This window comes from Larus michahellis, chromosome 3 (genome assembly GCF_964199755.1).
Source record: "Larus michahellis chromosome 3, bLarMic1.1, whole genome shotgun sequence".
In the NCBI taxonomy this organism is placed as follows: Eukaryota; Metazoa; Chordata; class Aves; order Charadriiformes; family Laridae; genus Larus; species Larus michahellis.
The window spans coordinates 78,095,057-78,113,084 of NC_133898.1; the positions used below are offsets into that span (position 1 = coordinate 78,095,057).

The 18,028-nt window shown below is 41.0% G+C and overlaps 1 protein-coding gene across 1 annotated transcript in view; it reads left to right on the plus strand.

The window, feature by feature from the left end:
• The window catches only part of FRK (fyn related Src family tyrosine kinase), a 53,076-nt gene extending 36,831 nt beyond the window's left edge, over positions 1-16,245 (plus strand). Inside the window, exons 5-8 of the mRNA XM_074580912.1 lie at positions 4,078-4,236; positions 9,267-9,448; positions 11,641-11,806; positions 14,158-16,245. Coding sequence (XP_074437013.1) covers positions 4,078-4,236; positions 9,267-9,448; positions 11,641-11,806; positions 14,158-14,345 — 695 coding nt within the window. The 3' untranslated portion in view covers positions 14,346-16,245. The remainder of the gene's footprint in view (positions 1-4,077; positions 4,237-9,266; positions 9,449-11,640; positions 11,807-14,157) is intronic.
• The last annotated feature ends 1,783 nt before the right edge of the window (positions 16,246-18,028 follow it).

Consider the following 18,028-nt stretch of genomic DNA (forward strand, 5'->3'; position numbering starts at 1 on the left):
TGTAGTGACAGATGTGTGAATGAAAGAAAAAACAACAAGAACATCTTTGCCGTAAGGAACATCTCTGACTCTTGAGTTGTTGACCCACAATCATCAAAGAGGTGTAGGGATCAGCAAATAGGGAAATGGTCTAGAAGCCAGAAATTGCTATTTCTGTTCTTGGCTCTGCACAGCACTGCCTTGCTATAGGTCCCTGAACATGTCATTTCACATTTCTGTTTTTATTTCCTCACTGAGGCATTGTTTTTTCTATTTAAGTGGAAATCATTGCAGCAGGGATTTGCACTTTGTCCTATGCTGAGCGTGATGGATTCTCTAGAACCTATTGTCTGGGCTAACTTGCTTCTTCAACCGTCAGCATGCAAAGCAGGCATCTATCATCACCAATTAATCATATCTGAAAAAGTTCCTTATGCCTGTTCAAGTTGACAGATGCATTTGTCATTATCATATTGTAAAGCATCTCTCAAGCTTCTGTCTTTGCATGGAAGCTGCCCAAGCATGATTTTTTTTTAGGAGGCTTTCTCAAAATAGTCTCTGGGTTGGTACTGTCGGTGAAGGTTTTAATAATATTTTCATCCCTTCAATATGTCATCTCTTTAGTGCATATGCAGTGTAAAAAGCTTTGCGCTCAGTAAAGTCCCCTGATTTCTCTGAACAAAGAAATTCTTTTATTCAGTTTAGTTTGATACATAACCTTACACTAACTTGTAAGTTCACTTCTGCATGGTGAGAAAGCTGCTTGAGGATTGTCAGATACCTATCTCATTCTCCTGTTAACGTGAATAATTTACACTCTGTCTCTTGTGTTACCAAGAACTTATACTTTTAATGTTATTTCTTTATTACACATAAACTTTTTAAGAAGATCACAGTATTCTGTACATAAGTTCACTTTGTATAAACCTATTCAGAAGACAAGGTTGCTCTGAAGTATAAGGTTTCTTTGAAGTCATTTGGGAGGGCTCATTGAAGGTTGCAAAAAAATAGTCTCTGGAGGGGCTTATCAAATATTTAAGGAACACTTACATTTAGGCCAGTGGAAACTATGTAAAAATAACTGACCTTTCTCTCTAACTCATTTCCAAATTATCAGTGTTTATCTTGTAATGTGAAGCTTCCTCAATTCTCGAACAAAATATTTTCATAAAGTAATCAGAACTGATATACCTGCTTTAAATAGGATTAAATTAGAGGTGATTTCTGGCAAAAACATCACATCATAGAAGACATCAAAGAAACATATTCCAACATTTTATTCTTAAGAAGGGCTTTGACATTTACAAAAACATTTTTCATTCAAAAAACAAATTGCCAAAACCGTATTTTCTTCAGGTACTGTTCAATCTACTCCCAAACCGGTGTCTTACACAAGGGATAATTGTTTCAGTAAAGGCTTCTATTAACTAGTTGTTTTTTGATCAAGTGGTTTCTACTTGCAGTAACGGGCTCTTCATCCTGTGTTTACTGCTTACAGCTGAAAACATATACTTTGTTAAACACACATGTAATTCAACTACAAACTAAAAAAACCCCATTATTTGTTTTGGTCACTATCTGCTACTTGTGCTATTTTAAGATATAAACTAAGTAAAACTGAACATTTACATATGCTCTTTAAAATATGCAGGAAATACTTACTGATTTTTGTCACTGCTTTGTTATTGTTGTTATTAGTTACTTTTACAGCGTAAAGGACGAATTGCTGCCATTCAGCTAAAAGAATACTTCCCTCCTGATCAATTTATTGGAAGTTGTCATACGCGAAAAACATGTTGCTTGGTTTCAGTTTGTTGGAAGAAGTTTATAGCATGATTAAACTGAGAGATTCCTTGTAGGCAAACTTTGATGATGGGGACAAATCAGACTGTCATTTTCAATGGTGTGAAGAAATCCTGTATAATGATCCATAGAGGGCAGGTGATTTGGTAGACCCCAAGTTAGCAAATACTTCGTCCTTTTTAGGATCAACATCTCAAATTTTGGCACCGGTGTTAAATCACTAGTCACACTTATGCATTTATCTTTGGAAGCAGAATACCTCATACCATGCAGCTTCTCTGTAGACTTTAGGATTATTTCCACGATACATATATCTTGAAAAGAGTAAGCAAATGGACAACAATATTAAATAGGTATCAAAGTGAATCCAAACCATTTGAAGATAACCCTAGTCTTTTTTTTTTTTTTTTTTTTTGTAAAAAAATCTAGGATTAGTGGAAAATTGAAATAAACCTGTAAGGATTGTGCTGCTCTAAATAGGAAAGGGACATAGTGTTAGCATTACAGATAATTATTTTCTCCACCTGACTGTCATAATCTCTGCTTTATCCAGACTAAGTATGAGTCATTTACTTTTCATGCAGGCCGCCACTTTCCTCTGTCAGTGACAAAAGGAAATGGGTATAGCCCGTACCTGTTGAGGAGATGTATTATTGGCTGCTATCCATTTATTGATGGCATGGAAGTCCATTGCCTTTCGCCATTGCTCCTAATGGCATCCCGTAAAATATTTTTAAATTGGACCCTGTGGGATTGCCAAGGAAAGTATGAGGACACTGGAGAGAGGAGTACCTGTCCCTTGCAATAATCTTTGCTCTCACAAGTTGCAATGTCGAGTGGCTGTTTTTTCATAAAGTCTACATCAGAAACATTTCTGAGTCATTCCTCTTGCACTGATGTACTCATTGCTGTGCTTTGGGAAATAGGTTGGAGCACTTTTCAGGAGGCAGCGTTCAAGGCAGGTGTAGAACAGATTTTCTTATGGAGTTTTATTGCTGAGCCATTTAGCATCCTCCCAGCATTTCACTTCATTTAAACAACCGTGTTTGGAACAGAGCCAAACTCCCAAATGAACCTTGTTGGTTACCTAATGTTAAAAAGCCATAAAATAAAGACTCTTCATCTTGCAGCCTTAGCTTCTCAAATGACTCAGTCTGCTTATACTAAGAGTTTGGTTTCGAACAGGGCATAGAGCAGACTAGACTTGGGTAGATTTATTTTTTTTTTCCCCAAATGTTCACTGTAATCTTTTCTTAATGAAACTATTTTGATTTGGGAGGAGGAAACATTCGAGTAGTTGGAGAATTTCACATTTGTTTGTGACAAGTATTGTGAAGTAGATGTTATTTACCATCTTCCTCAAACATCTGAGGATATCCGAACACTACTGGATTATCCACAGAGGAAGCTTTTCTTCCTTATTTGTGCATGTTTTTTTCTAATCAGTCCCCTGTTCAGGATGTATGAGCTCTAATCCTAAATTTGCCACTGACTTTATCTCCCTGTGCCATTTCTGTATTGTTTCTTTGACATAGCTTATGCTTTGACTCACTTTGTATATTAATAGAACTAGAGATATTGTGACTTTATGCAACACTTAAAAAGTTGGGATCGTTAGTTGTTAGGATAATTCTGCTTTTAAGGGAGTGTAAAATCACTGTTACATCTGGGCATACTTTCGTATTTCTAATAAGGTTGTTGAAGATTACTATGAGACTATCTGTGTATATATATATTTGTATATTATGTGAACATTATAAATAGGTATTTGTATTTATGTATATAAAATGCACACATCCACTCCTTACATGCTAAAGTGATTTCAGTGCTTTCAGGCTTTGATTGCTGAAGCAGAAAAAATAGTGCAACAAATTCTTATTGCAACACTATCTTTCTGTCAGAAATTTTATGTTCATTACCTAGGCCCTCTTACCTCAGTTTCTGGCCATTTCGTTAACTAGTTGTGACATAATTGTTTGCTTAAATTATATCAGTTAACATTCCAGCCTCACTTTTTTCTGCCGGGGGGAGGCCTGGAGGACGTTAATTTTGGCGTTTATATTTCTGGTGGCTGGAACATATACGTTCTCTGTCCCTGCGCAACCGGCGTGTTTCACTCATTAACTGTTTATTTCAGCTGCTCTGTCTGTTTTCTGTGGGAACTGTGCAGATTTGAGATGCTAATGTACTTTGAAAGACAGAAAACAATCTCAGTTATTCCCTTAAGACTGTCAGGCTGGTAGGAAGGCCTTTAATAACCTGAGCTTATGTTTTGTTATAATGCTGTTGTTTCAGGTTCAATGGATCGAAGGGACTTTCTGAGGGAAGCACAAATAATGAAGAACTTGAGACATCCAAAGCTTATACAGCTTTATGCTGTCTGTACTTTGGAGGACCCAATTTATATTATTACCGAGCTGATGAGATATGGAAGTCTTCTAGAATACCTTCAAAGTAAGCAAACGACTATAAACTAATTTCAAGGGGTGCCACAGATGTCAGTTTAGTAAATACACTAACATAAAAGATAGAAGTACAACACTCTGGTTTAATATAAAAGCTACATTATTTGTTGTGTGTGGAGATGAGAAAAGAGGAAAGAAAGAGGTTTATGAATTTTTGACATGCCAAAGTATTTGAGAAGCAGGAGAGAATCACATTCACAGTTTGATTCTTGCTTTATAATGACCCACATTTTTCCACATAGTTCTATGAGTAGACGGGAACATACCCTGACAGAATAAAAATACAACCATGCAGAAGGATAGGTCATCATATTTGACATGAAATAGAGGCACTTGCACAAAATGTACTTAACAGCTTTGAAATCTATTACTAGGCAGGGATAGCCTTTCACTATGAATTTGTCCCCTTGCCTATCGCATCAGGGCTTTTATCTCAGCAGCACTTCAAAGTGCTCTTTTGAAGGCAAATAATAATTAAAAATAAAGTCGTACAGCCTGAAACAGACTAGCATAATGATTGCACTTTAAGTTCACCCCTGCTATTGAGAAATGCTTGATTCTAGTGTTGCTACCCATTTTCAGTTTAGAAGACGTCTCTGAGATGCTAAATGTCTCCAAAGCTGTAATGGTCTCTTGAAGACAAAATGTTCACTGTGATTGTCCTGCTAAATTCCGTCTCTCTATCCAGCCCTTAAAGCAAAGCCCTGTGAAATACCACAGGCAGCATTTACCATGACACATGCTTTCCCCCGTCTTCTCTGTGGAACCATTTTTGAAGTGAGGCTCGGTGGAAGGATGATTACAGCTAAAGAAATCTCTGGTAGAGGGACAGCTCGACCAGGCACTGCCCTGAGAGGCTGCAAGACCCTTGGGCCAGATCATCTAAAGCTCTGTAGGCATTTAGTGGCCAGAGGTAGCAAGGCACAAATTGCCTTTAAATTCTCATCTTTGGTGCTTTTGTGTGCAGATTGCTGCTTATCTGCTTGAAAGAGCCTGGCACATCAGGAAATGATTACTGGGCATGAAAACACTTACTGCACTGGAGAAGTAGCTCTGAAAAAGCCAGGATGAGTCACAGGTGAAAACTGGCCTGTTTGTGTGCAGAGCACAACATCTCAGGGACGCATGAGTGATCAGTTGCCAGCATATGCACAGCAGCTGCCCTTGCTGTAGGCAGCGTGTGTCTGCAGCCTGATCTTTGGCTGAGCGCTCATTCCTGTAGCCCCGCATCAGAGAGACTGTGGAAAGTCAGTTGGTTTGCAGGCAGCCATCAAGATATCCGTAAAAATGGCCAGTTGAAACCCAGCCTAGTGGTATCTCTCCTTGTCTGATGGCCTATGCACAGGGGGATAAACAGAACTAAGAGGTGGAAGCAGAGATCCAGGTGCTTTTATAGGTATTGGTGAGAGAAAAGTCATTGCTGTCAGTGTAATAAGAAAAGAGATTTGAAGCTTGCATAAAGCTCAGTGACTGGAAATGATCTGTATCGGCCGGCAGTCAGTGCACAGCTCTTGATAAGCATTCTTGAGACTCAGCCACTGCAGGAACCTGGAAAACATTTCCAAAAGGCTGCTGCCTCTGTGTACACTATGGGTTAATATGTCAAACTGGAACAGAGGCAAAGTCCAGAGATCATTCTTTGGTTAAATTTCCTCTCCTAGAAATGCATGGTATGTTTTCCCAGCTTTAAAAATCCCTAATTTTTCATGCGTAGTGACTAGCACGCTCCACCATAGCGACAGCTACTTAGTAATGATGGGCACATGAATTCCCTGTGCACCCTGTGAATGTACTTTGGGATACTTCTTGATGAACGCTGCTATGCAGAGTTATTGAGCTGCCACCAGTGTGAGAAAAATGCAAGTGAAAACTTCTCGTTGTTATTGGATGTGAATGAAATTGTCATAAACGTATGAGTGTTTTTATCAATTCTGCTAGACCTGGGGCTTGTTCTGGCAGGGACGCAGTCTTGAAGTTTGATGAATTATTATGGAGGCAATGGTCTCAACTGGGGAAAGTGTTGCTTATTTATTTATTTACTTATTTATTGTCAGGCATCTGTCAATGAGAATATTTGGCTGTCTTTCTTATATGAGGTATTGTGATTGATTGCTTAGAACAGGGTGCAGACCCTAAGCCTTCTTTAATATTTTTTCTAATAAATTTTTCATATGAGGGCAATAGTTGTCTCAAAAAATATTAGTAAAACAGGACATAGAGGCACTGCGTTTTTTTATAGGATAAAAAATAATCCGTTGGAAGGTTTTATAAATTCACCAGTAGTGCCTGGCTTTGAGTGTGGAAGTTATATTAACTTTGGTTTTTTGTTGTAGTTTTTCCTTCTTTAAAAAACTTTAAAACAAACTAAAGCACATGTATACCCATATCAATACAGCTGGAAACTCTTCTGACTTGCTCTCAACCAGCCAGATGGGAGCTGGCTCTGGTCTGGAAACCTCTGTAATTGTACTAATACAGTGCTGTGCTTGTACTTGTGCGCTTTGGCTGGCCCAACCTGGGATTTTGGAGGTATAGTCATAAATCTTTATGAGACAACCATACATGATTTGCATTTCAGATCCCAAAGGGACTTGCGCTTCGTCTTTGTGCACAGTTTGCAGCTCCTCATCCACTGAGGCCCCTCCTTAAGAGCTTTCCCTTCTTCAGCTCCAGCACAGCAGCAGTGCAGAACCAGCACACAGGGAGGAACCCTCCAAGAAATACCGCAGCAGCCAGGGCAATGGAGGCCTCTTCCCCTCTCTCAGCCCACGTGTGAAAGGCAGTAGGTCAGCCTGGTCTGGGATCCCAAACAGGCCCCAGACTGGAAGAAATAATCTTTCAGCTGCAACTCCACCATTAGGGGTGGATCTCGTCCTTGTCCTCTAACACAGTGCACCTGTGTGTCCTGCAGGGAACGAGTCAGGGAGAGTTTAGCAGCTTTAACTCCTAATCTGCACTGAAGCAGCTCATTAAACACAAGGCTTATGAGTCATCCTTTTTTTTTGCCATGACATTGCTGTGTTCTGCCTCTTGGAGCAAGCTTGTTTCAGGAGAACCCGGAGCATCAGCAGAGCAATGACAAACCCGTGCTCGAGTCTGTCTGCGTCCTTGTCTGCTTTCACCGGGAGGTAGTTCACAGCCTGTGCAGATGAAGGAGCAGAAAGGGAACGTGGAGAGAGGGATTTTAAACTGAGTCACATAAGCTAGTTTCCAAACCCCAGGTACTCATGCAAGGTACTTGTACATATTTAGTTATTTTCTGATTAAATACAACATAAGCGTCATTTGTGGATTTTTTTTTTGTCCAGCAAGCTGAATAATAAATGTTGATGCCTGACAGTTATCAGAACTGTAAAACTTCAGAGTGTTATATTATTCTGTGGCCTGATGATGGATTTTCTTGATGGTTAAGTCATAGATTTTCACATAGCCTGATTTTTCTCCCTCTCTCTTTTAAAGGTCAAGGCAGCTATTAAACATATGTGTGGGAGAGGAAAAGACTTTCTGAGTCAACAATAGAAGTAAATAATCTTAGTGCCTGATTAGCATGACAATGAGTTTAGCCTCAAAAAGGAAGTAGGACAATACACATACAGGGCAAATTTAATAATTTAAAATTCATTTCTTTTACCTATTCATCTCAGAACATCCAGATGAGCAAGAAATTCAAGGCCTGGAGATTGCAGAATAGATTAGTAAACAATGGAATTTCACACTCTTCATAAGGAGTGATTGCAAGGTTAGGTCAGATAAAATGCCAGAACTGGAGCAGGCTATGCAAAACAATGCTAAGACACACTTTCTCTACAAATCAATTAAAAATAAGCAACAGAAAACTGCCAGCTACAAATGTTTTATTTCTTTAACACAGAGGCAGTAAGGAAAAGTCACCATCCTCAATGAGAAAGGAGAATTACCAATAAATGTAGCAGCAAACACTCAGATTTCAGATACTGTTAAGATTCTGAAACAGAAAATTGAAACCGTTTTGAGTATTAGAGGCTACAGAGGTAGGCACTCATGCTTCAGTGCTGCTGTGGTTGGGTTTGGGTGACAGTGATGCTTGAATATAACACTGATTTGTCTTACCTAGATTACCTTGGGGTATAAATTCTTTGCTTGGAGGAGGTCAGCTGTCAACAAAATGCCACAAAGACCCTGAATTTGAATTCTAATGTGTAATACCCCAGGGCCCTTTTTTCGGGGTACCTGTCTTCTATTTTTGCCTACAGTTTTTCATGGCCTAAGAGGCTCTTTCCTTCATTTGTGGAGGCAAGTTGCTCTGCTCAAAGTTCCTCTACTACTTTGTTTGAACAGCCGATCTTTGATTGCAAGATCTCTATTTCTGGGACTTGCTGATCTTACAGTGGTGGGAATGGCATGCACATTGCTTCAGAAAGTTCTACAAGAGAAGCAGTCAGCTTGAAAGCAGCTCAAGGAGTCCTGCTGTTGAGTAGCAGCAACTGAGATAACAGCGTGAAGCAGTCAAGTGGACTGGAAAGTGAAAATGAGAGTTATGCTTGGCAGCAGATGGTATATTTCCTAGTAAGAATCATTGGAGAACAGGGAACAAGGCTAATTTTGTGCTTTTTCATCTTTAGTCAGCTTTGGCCACACTCAGTGAGTACTGACATTAACTCTTACTCACAGTTTGGAACAGGTTATGGACTTGTCAGAAAGGCAAACATCTGCATTGCTATTGGTAGAGAAATGCCTTTTGCTTTGGACTTTGTCAGCAGCTCCTGACTCTAGCAGCTCTAGGGCCAGGTCAGCTGCTGCATTTAGTGTCCACTCTTTTAGAGAAGGTGGGACGGGCGTGGTTACTCAGTTATCGCAAAATTAACTGCATGACTTTAAGTAGTGTCATTCACTAACCTCTGTGATTTGGTTGGGCTGTTACTTTATTGTATTGCATGGCTTTGTTGATTTGTGTTGGCTATTTGAACCAGTCAGCTGTTATGTTATTTCTGTCTGAATACCATAAATATTACGTATCCTTGTCGTCTTCTTTTTAAACAGAAGATGCAGGCTCCCAAATCTTCCTGCCACATCAAGTAGACATGGCCACTCAGGTGGCTTCCGGGATGGCTTACCTCGAATCCCGGAACTATATTCATCGGGATCTGGCAGCCAGAAATGTTCTTGTTGGCGAACACAGTGTTTACAAAGTGGCAGACTTTGGACTTGCAAGAGTTCTTAAGGTGGGTTGTGAGAGGGTGAATTGGCTCTAACCTTGGGGGGAACAAGGTGGAAGAGGCCAACTAAAGGATGAACTGTAGCCTCTGAACTGCCGGGTTCAGGCAAAAGGCATGCCCAGGGAGAAAAGGACCCCTAACGTGTTCACTTGTATCCTCTGCCTGCATTATGCCATGCAAGGTTAGAAGCTGCCCTGTGCCTTTGAGTCAGTCTGAAGATGGCATCCCGGTGTCTGCTTCCCACTCAGCCACCAAGGAAGAAGCCTGGCAAGCTGTAAATACCCTTTGCTGCACAACCTTTATCCACAACACTAGTGTCTGCCACATGGAGAGAGATCACAGGAACGATGGCAAAATTATATTCCTGAGCCTGTAAGGGAAGGCATATAAAACTGTATTGATAGCTATTTTCTCCTTGTTCGCTTCCCCACTGCCTCCGTGATGCTTGTGAGTGGAGGTAGTATTCATAAAAGGACCTTATTCCTCTCCAAGACTAACAGCGGAGTTCATAAAGTGATCTCTCAGAGCTTTAAATCTGATGCAGTTTCAAGTTCTTTGCCATTGTGCTGTCTTTTTTTCTCTAGCCCTTGAGGACATGGAATGCCAAGTAACCCTGACCAAGATCACCCTAGGAAGGAGCTGTGGTTTAGAAATGAGATTTCCCACCTCTGAAAATGATTTGATCAGAGTTGGAAAGATTTGATTTGCCATATTTTATGGATTTCAATATGTAATCCACAATTTCTAAGGTTTTATTATTGTTTTTATTGATTTATGTTCTTGCACTGAGAAGGAAAAACAGAGAAAAAAGCCCTCTGCTTCTCGTTTGTTTTTCTCCATTCAAGCAGCAGAAATTGAAGTTCATAACAGAGTTGGATTCATTACACAGTGAAGTATAGAATAATGGCTTGACAATGGCATCAAGGGACTTTGAAAGTGCTTTTTGCTTAATTTTGATTCTTCTAGTTATGCATAAGTTCAGATTGCACATTTTTTAACATGAAAAAAAAATATTTTTAAATGAACAATGCTTGCAATGTTTTCTCCTCTGTCCTCACTAGAGAGGGTAGTAATTTACAGCTGTTGACATTTCTTGCTAAAACTGAACTTTACTAAAATACGCTGTCATAGAACCATCTTGGCAGATGTTCTTAGGAATATTATGTCTCCTAAACCAAAGCATTAACATGGTGACATGCAAAGATCCCAGAGGCATAGGTGTGAGAAATGAAATCTGTGTTTCTGTATGCATTAATTAGCATAATGAAATATTTTTTTTTGTTTCTAGAAATGAATATTATGGTCATGTTGCCAACTGTATCAGTATGTAGATACAAAACACTATCAACCAGTCTTTTCAAAACTGTAGGGCATTACAGCTGGGAAGCATATATTTCTGTATTAAAAACAATCAAACAAACAAAATCTTGTACACATTTGTCTGGGTTTGCATGTGAAAAACCTGACTGAGCCTTGGATGTGACTGATGTACACTAAACTGCATTTAGGAATTCAAGAAAGAATAAATGTTCACAAATTTTAGATGTCTGTGCTATAGAACTTTAAGAACATGATTCCACAAATTTTCCAGCAAATAATTCTGCTTTTTCTATGCGTATTTCATCTTCACTTTACATGAATTAATTGGATCAACTGTAAGCTAATAATTTAATTTGAACCACTTGGAGTTTGTTCTTTGGTCCCCAAAACCTGCTTAAGTGACTGTTATCAAAGTCAATGGCCCTTCAACACTGCAATAAATCACGGAAGAAAGGTTCTGAAATTCATTAGCTCTTGCTTTTGCCTTCTCTGTTTACTGAAGACCAGACGCGGAGCCATTTGGTCTCTAGCGTCAGCAGGATGCTTACACTGCCACTCCTGACAGACTTTTGAAATCTTGCATGCCAGGTCCGGAATTCACAGTAGCGGGTCATAATTAATCACGAGCCACTCCAACACTGCTTGCTCACTTGAAATGATAAATGCTTTAGAAAAGCCTCCGATGAACGGTAGCATTTCTCAACTGTGAAGCCCAATTCAACAATAGACTTCAGAAAGTGCGTGCTTTAATACCATGAAAGGCAGGTGCTTGGCTAAAATAGGATAAGATTAAGCACATGCTTAGCTTAGTCAGGTGCTTAAATGCTTTACTGAAGCAGATCTAAGATCAGTCGTGCTTCGTTTTTCACCCATGACAGGTAGAAAACGAAAAAGTATATAAAGCCAGGAATGAAACACAACTCCCAGTGAGATGGACAGCCCCAGAGGCCATCCGCTGCAACAAATTCAGCATTAAGTCAGATGTCTGGTCATTTGGAATACTTCTGTTTGAAATAATGACCTACGGGAAGATGCCTTATGCTGGTAAGTGCTTTTACCTAAAGAATGATGTCTAATGTTTTCTTGCTTTGAGTGACACGCAAAAAAAGTTGAATGCCTGTACTATGGGCATGTTGAAGGGTTAAAACTATAAACACGGAAAGACGGCTGTTCAGACGAGGTCCATTTAGTGGGTCAGACCTTCTGGCTGTCCCAGGCTCCCTGGAAGCTTTCCAAAGGCTGTGATTAGCAGCCATTCAAGCTTCCTCTCGCTGGAGTCAACCTGCATTGCACAGGCACCTAAGCCAACTGACTATTTCCCTCCAGCATCCGACCAATGACGCCAGTTCTTGCAATGTGGAAAAAGGGAAGGTTTTTCTGTCCTCCATCCCGCCCTTTTTTGTTTTTTTTTTTCTTTTTTAATTTATTTTTTTGGGAATGTCTCATGGAAGAACAGAATATGTGTGAAGTGCTGCACAGGCATTTCAGGATGAAGATGTCTGAAAAATGAGTCAGGGTGTTTTTACCCCCTTCTCTCATATTTGACCATGGCAGCGGAAAGTTTTCATAAAGAGAAGGATCACAAGAATTAGGAATAAAGTATCACCAACCTCAAAAGTAGATTTAATGGTATGAGAGCAGCTATTATTCCTAGCACTGTGAGAAATGCTCGAGGAACTGTGGCTCCAATAACACAAGATATCAGTGAGGCGATTGACTGTGACTCTTTGTGCTGGTGAGGAGAACACAAGGGAAGAACTAAAGCAAAAAGAAGTTATGCTGCATCTGTGCAGGCCTGAGGGGTGACGTGTTCACCAAAAACTACATTTCACAGGGTCCCAAACTGGTATTTCCTGTAAAAGGAAAAATTTATTTTGCTTTTTGACCACCACCCCCCCCCCCCATCTCCTGTGAAAACGTTCTAGGGAAAAACAAAAAAAAACAAAAAAACAAATCAAAAAACACCAAAGCCAAAAATCCTCAACTCTTTCTTATATAAATTATAGGTGTGTGCATATGCACACACACACAAATATTCAAGTATAAATATGTAACACCATGGTTCTGGGTATTGTCTGAAAACACGTCCAGCATTATCCCTTTGCAAAGGCATAGTTTACCTGTAACTTTACAGTAGAAAATCACAGAATCATAGAATCTCCATGATTGGAAAGGACCTTTGAGACCATCGAGTCCAACCATACACACACAAAATAACCCCTACCATCTCTGCCACTAGAGCATGCCCTGAAGTGCCAAATCTACATGTTTCTTAAATACCTCTAGGGATGGTGACTCCATCCTCTAGGGATTGTGACTGTCCTTTTACCACGTCTATTTGCTTACTTGGTGTCTATTTGCTTACTTGGTATTTCTTTCAGGAGTTTGTCTTCAGTAATCAGTTAGGAGAAGGGGTTATGTTGATCCATGGTGGCAGTGGGTAATGTACTGAGAAAACACAGGATCCCGGAATGGTAGGTTTGGGAGGGACCTCTGGAGATCATCTAGTCCAACCCCCCTGCCAGAGCAGGGTCACCCAGAGCAGGTTGCACAGGAACGTGTCCAGGTGGGTTTTGAATGTCTCCAGAGTTGGAGACTCCACCACCTCTCTGGGCAGCCTCTGCCAGTGCTCTGATCTGTCACCCTCAAAGTTTTTCCTCATGTTGAGATGGAATTTGCTGTGTCACAGTTTGTGCCTGTTTGCCCCTTGTCCTGCCTCTGGGCACCACTGAAAAGAGTCTGGGCCCCTCTTCTTGACACCCGCCACTGCATTCAGAGATCTAGGGAAAAGAAGTAAAGATCATGCAATTCAAGATGTAATTTGAAGAGTAGAAAAATGAAAGGGAAAGGGGCCATAGTCTTAATATATAAAGGTATGGCAAGGGTAGGGGAATGGTTTATTCTCGTGGTGACAGAGCAGGCAGGATGCCATCGCACAGCTGCGCCAGAGGAAACTTAGGGCTGATGTTAGGGAAAACTTTCTAAACGTGAGGAAAATTCAGCAGCAGGACAGATTTTCTTGGGAGATTTTGGAGTCACTGAGACTAGAGGGATTTAGGAACAATTTAAGCAAAAAAAATGTCAGAAAAATTTTGGCAAAGCGCGGGTGAGAGAGGAAAAGCCTTGCACCGGGCTGAACCCATTTGCTATGCCTCTCAGGTGGGGTGAGGGGGCTGGGAAATGCTGAAGGTGGATGTTAACTGCTGATTTGGGATCCTCCAGTGACCCCTGTGGCATGTTACCATCGAAGGGGACACGCTGAAGCCACCTCTGCCCTCGTGTGCCTCACGGGGCGGGGTGGGGGCATCCCATTGCCTCGCCTGGGTAAGAGACAGGGACAAGCGACGTCACTAAGCACCCCTGGAGTAGTCTAATGAACTCCTTTCGGCTTGCAGGTATCGCCGGGCACCAGGTGATCCCGTTGCTGGACACGGGGTACAGGCTTCCTCAGCCAGCGACCTGCCCGGAGCTGCTCTACCAGCTGATGCTGCAGTGCTGGAGCGCGGAGGCGGGCAGGCGGCCCACCTTCAAGGACCTCTACGGGCAGCTGGAGTGCTACTTGGAGGCCGACTCCGAGTTCTAGGCCCACCCCCTGGATGTGGTGAAATGAACCCCCCACGGCGGGGGGCTGAGGGACCCCCAGGTGGGGGCTGATGGACCTCCACAGCGGGGGCTGTTGGACAGGCGCCAGCTGACATGGCTGAAAGGGAAGGGGGCTGTGAAATCAGCCTAAACTCCCTTGTGCAGGTTATTAGGGGATGCTGAGGGATTCTGGTACATTCTCATCCCTGCACTGATACTCAAAGACACCTAAAATTTTTGCTGCTGGCAAATGTTTTGCAAGACTAAGCATGAGGAAGCTGGAGGGGTGGGGGTCTTCTAAAAAATAAAATGTCTTCTATTTATTTTTTAAGTAGCAGATTGCAAGAACGAACAAATGGAATGGATGTTGCTCAATTACCATGCTAGCATTTTGTCATTTCTTTATGGGAATAATTATTTGCTGTTCCTTAGATTTTTGATTCCTCCATGAGGTTGTTCTCGTGAAGGAATGTGATGGCTCTGCAGAGCAGGATCTGTGCTCCAAGCATAGATTTAAAAAAAAATTGTAAGAAAAATAAAAATAAAATAATCCCATGACTGTGATCATAGCAGAATCCAAATTAATTGCCTTGCTTAGACTTGAAGTACATGTGCTGTTGCTGTACCAGAAAATGAAACGGATGTTCATGAGAGAAAAGGAATTATTTTATTTTATGGATGTGAAGAGTGATCTTTTTAGTTTGTCTACTGTTCCTCTTTTACAAGAATAAACACAATTATTATTATTAATTATTGAAGCTGTTTGCTCTGAATGTTGTTAAATAGTGCTATGGAACCGATGAGTTATTGTCCATTGAAGTGTAAGGATATGTTTTATAGTTCTTAGTTTTAGGAATATTGGAGGAAAAGATATTTTAACATGAACTCAAGACTCCCTTAGCCTTTTAGAGTGACAGCTTCTCCTGTCCTGCTGTCCAAATCATAGACCTTCTTCAACAGGGCAAGGCCCAGGGCAGGTCTAGGTATTTTGCAGGGGAACTAGGAATCCATGCTTCCATCTTCTCCAGATGTAACTTTAATACAGTAGATTTAAATAATAGATGATCCTTCTTTTTTTTTTTGTTCCATGGGGAAACGGATCCCAGGTGCTTCTGCTAGCAGTCTTTACAGCTACAGATTTTAGTTGTGGGTTTTTTTTTCCCCATTTTTTCCAATTAACTACAATATCGGTTCTGCTAAAACCTGATATCACTGTGACAGTTTTATGTTTTCAATTGTGAGGCTTAGAGAACCAAGTTTCAATTATTTACTTATGATTCATCAGTTAATTATTTAACAACATAATTCAGAAATTAAGAGCTGTACTGTGTTAGCATAGTGTGAGCTCAGTATGAGTGTGCTACCATTTTCCTCTAATATCAAAAAAAGGTATAAATAAATGAAAAGATTCATTACTTTAAAGGCTGGGCGGCTTTTATTACATCTTATTCTTTTCTTCTCTTTATACTTCAGATCCATTCATCTCAGTGCCTTGCTTCTAATTTTTAATTTCCTTTTCCCCTCCTTTACTTTTGGAAGGCAGCGCACCTTTTTTTTTTTCTTCTTCTTTTGTATGCATCTCTTATGTATTTGTTATTCAAAACTCCTTTCCTTATTTATTGTTTTTTTCCTGTTTCTATCTCACTACACTTAGAGTCTTTCTAGTGTTCTGTCTCTGTTCACCTTCATTTTCTGCATAGTGTTTCTCCCTACTAACTCCCTTTATACTAATTACATTTGTAAAGCACAATACAGTGATAATTAATTAGCTGTCATAGCATCCATACGATTTTGGAAAGTAATCATCCGCTCTGAAAGAAGAAGAGGTTAAATGGCTTTGCCAAACTCATCCTGATAAGAATTGGCATGGAAGGAACTGGGAGACTCCCAGGCAAAGTCTCGTGCTGTAATACCATCCCTGTTTGTTTTGAGACCCATGCTTGCTACTGGCTCATGGCCCCAACAAGATGTTACTTATGATTATCAAACCTCCATCAATCCATGTGTCTCTCATCTGGCTAGGAGCTCTTTTACACTCTTACAGTATGAGGTTAGCAAATCCCACAGAGTAGGTTTATGTAATAAGAATAGGAATGCTGTTATTTGGAAAGATCTCTGTGTCAAACTTGCAACCTTGATGTTCAAGCACTATTTCTAAGATGATTTTTCAGACTGAAAACATTAAGAATGTTGAGAATAAAAGTTGAGTTTGCCCAACTCAAAAGAAGTGTTGATAAAAGAAACACAATCTTAAAAAGCACAGATGTGTGCAGTTCACAGGGGTCTAGGTCTTTTTTTTTTTTTTCCCCAAAGATGAGTTGCCAGGAAAAAAAATTGACAGCAGGGAAACAGCAAAGTTTTCAGAATTCCAGATTATACAAACTGGTCCAAGCTGTTGTGTGATGGCCTTTGCCCTTGGGTGGAAGTCAGCAGGATCTTGTAGGGCTCCACTGAAGTGATGCCAGTAATTCTGAAGAAAGCACATTTGTACAATAAATATCTTCTTAAACCAACATATGGGGAATAGAAGGTCTGTTCGTCCAGCGAAGTTGACTGCCTTGTCTCCTTAATTTCTCCTATAGTCAAATGACCGAAAGAGGCTCCTTGAGATAGTGAAATAGTGCACCAAAGTTGCATGTCTCCTCTGAAGCACCCCTGACAGGCTTCTTTCTGTTTGCTGCTGTAAAGGTGTCCAGGAGAGATGAGACTCTAGGATGAGGGGTGTGTGTAGCAACCCACATGTTGTATACCAAAATTAGCTGTTTCAAGCTCGCTTTACCAAGTGTGGCCCCATGAACCACCTTTAACTGAAAGGAGCAGAAGCTGCCCGTGGGCTGCACCCTGCTGAGCTGTGTGTGGAGCTGGGTACACGCATGTGATGGCCTCCAGGTGATGTGGCCTGGCACGCTGGGCTCCTGCTGGCAGGTGTGTTCCCCTGCTGCTACATCCTGCCATTTTCTCTCTTGTGTTTTCTCTTTGCGTGCTTGCACAGCCGCAGGTGGTTAATGGAGGTTGGATCTGCCAGCTGCCTCTCTCGAGTGTGTGCTGGCCCAGGGTGGGAGAGAAGCAGCAGCACTGGCTGAAAGCAAGAGGTAGGTTCACTTTGGTGCAGCTCATTATAGGCAATGCATCAAATAAGTTTATTTTGTATTCATCTTTGAGGCAGCCTGTGCATATTTGGCCTCCCCAAGGCGATGTACTGTAGGTGAAGAGGTGCAGTCAGTCTTCGTCTTTCAAGCCTGAACACCATTTCCACCCCATTGGTGTGTGTCCTGTGAGCAGTGCACCCTCTTTTCTTAGCAGAAGTTGAAAGCAAGGGAAAGCAGGAAGGCAGGTACGTTATGGGGCCAGAACTTTCATTTTTCTCTTGCACTGGGTTGCTCTGCGAAAGTCTGGTGCCTGGTAGAGCCCCTTTGCCACTATCAGCCATCCAGCTGAGGCCAATCTTGCAAACCACAGATGCTGCTATGAGATCCAGTGATTCCTCATCCTGGATTAAATCCATGTATTTGCACTTGCTCCCTTATTTTTCCCATCCGTAAACTGCCGTTATACCAGTGAAATGCTGCCACTATAGTATGAGCTCTAATTTTGGATCTCTTTTTCCCTGGGCTGGCAGGGGAACAAAAGAGAGAAAAATTAGCAATGCAATGGAATCAGCAAAGCTCTGGAAATGAAGAGTAA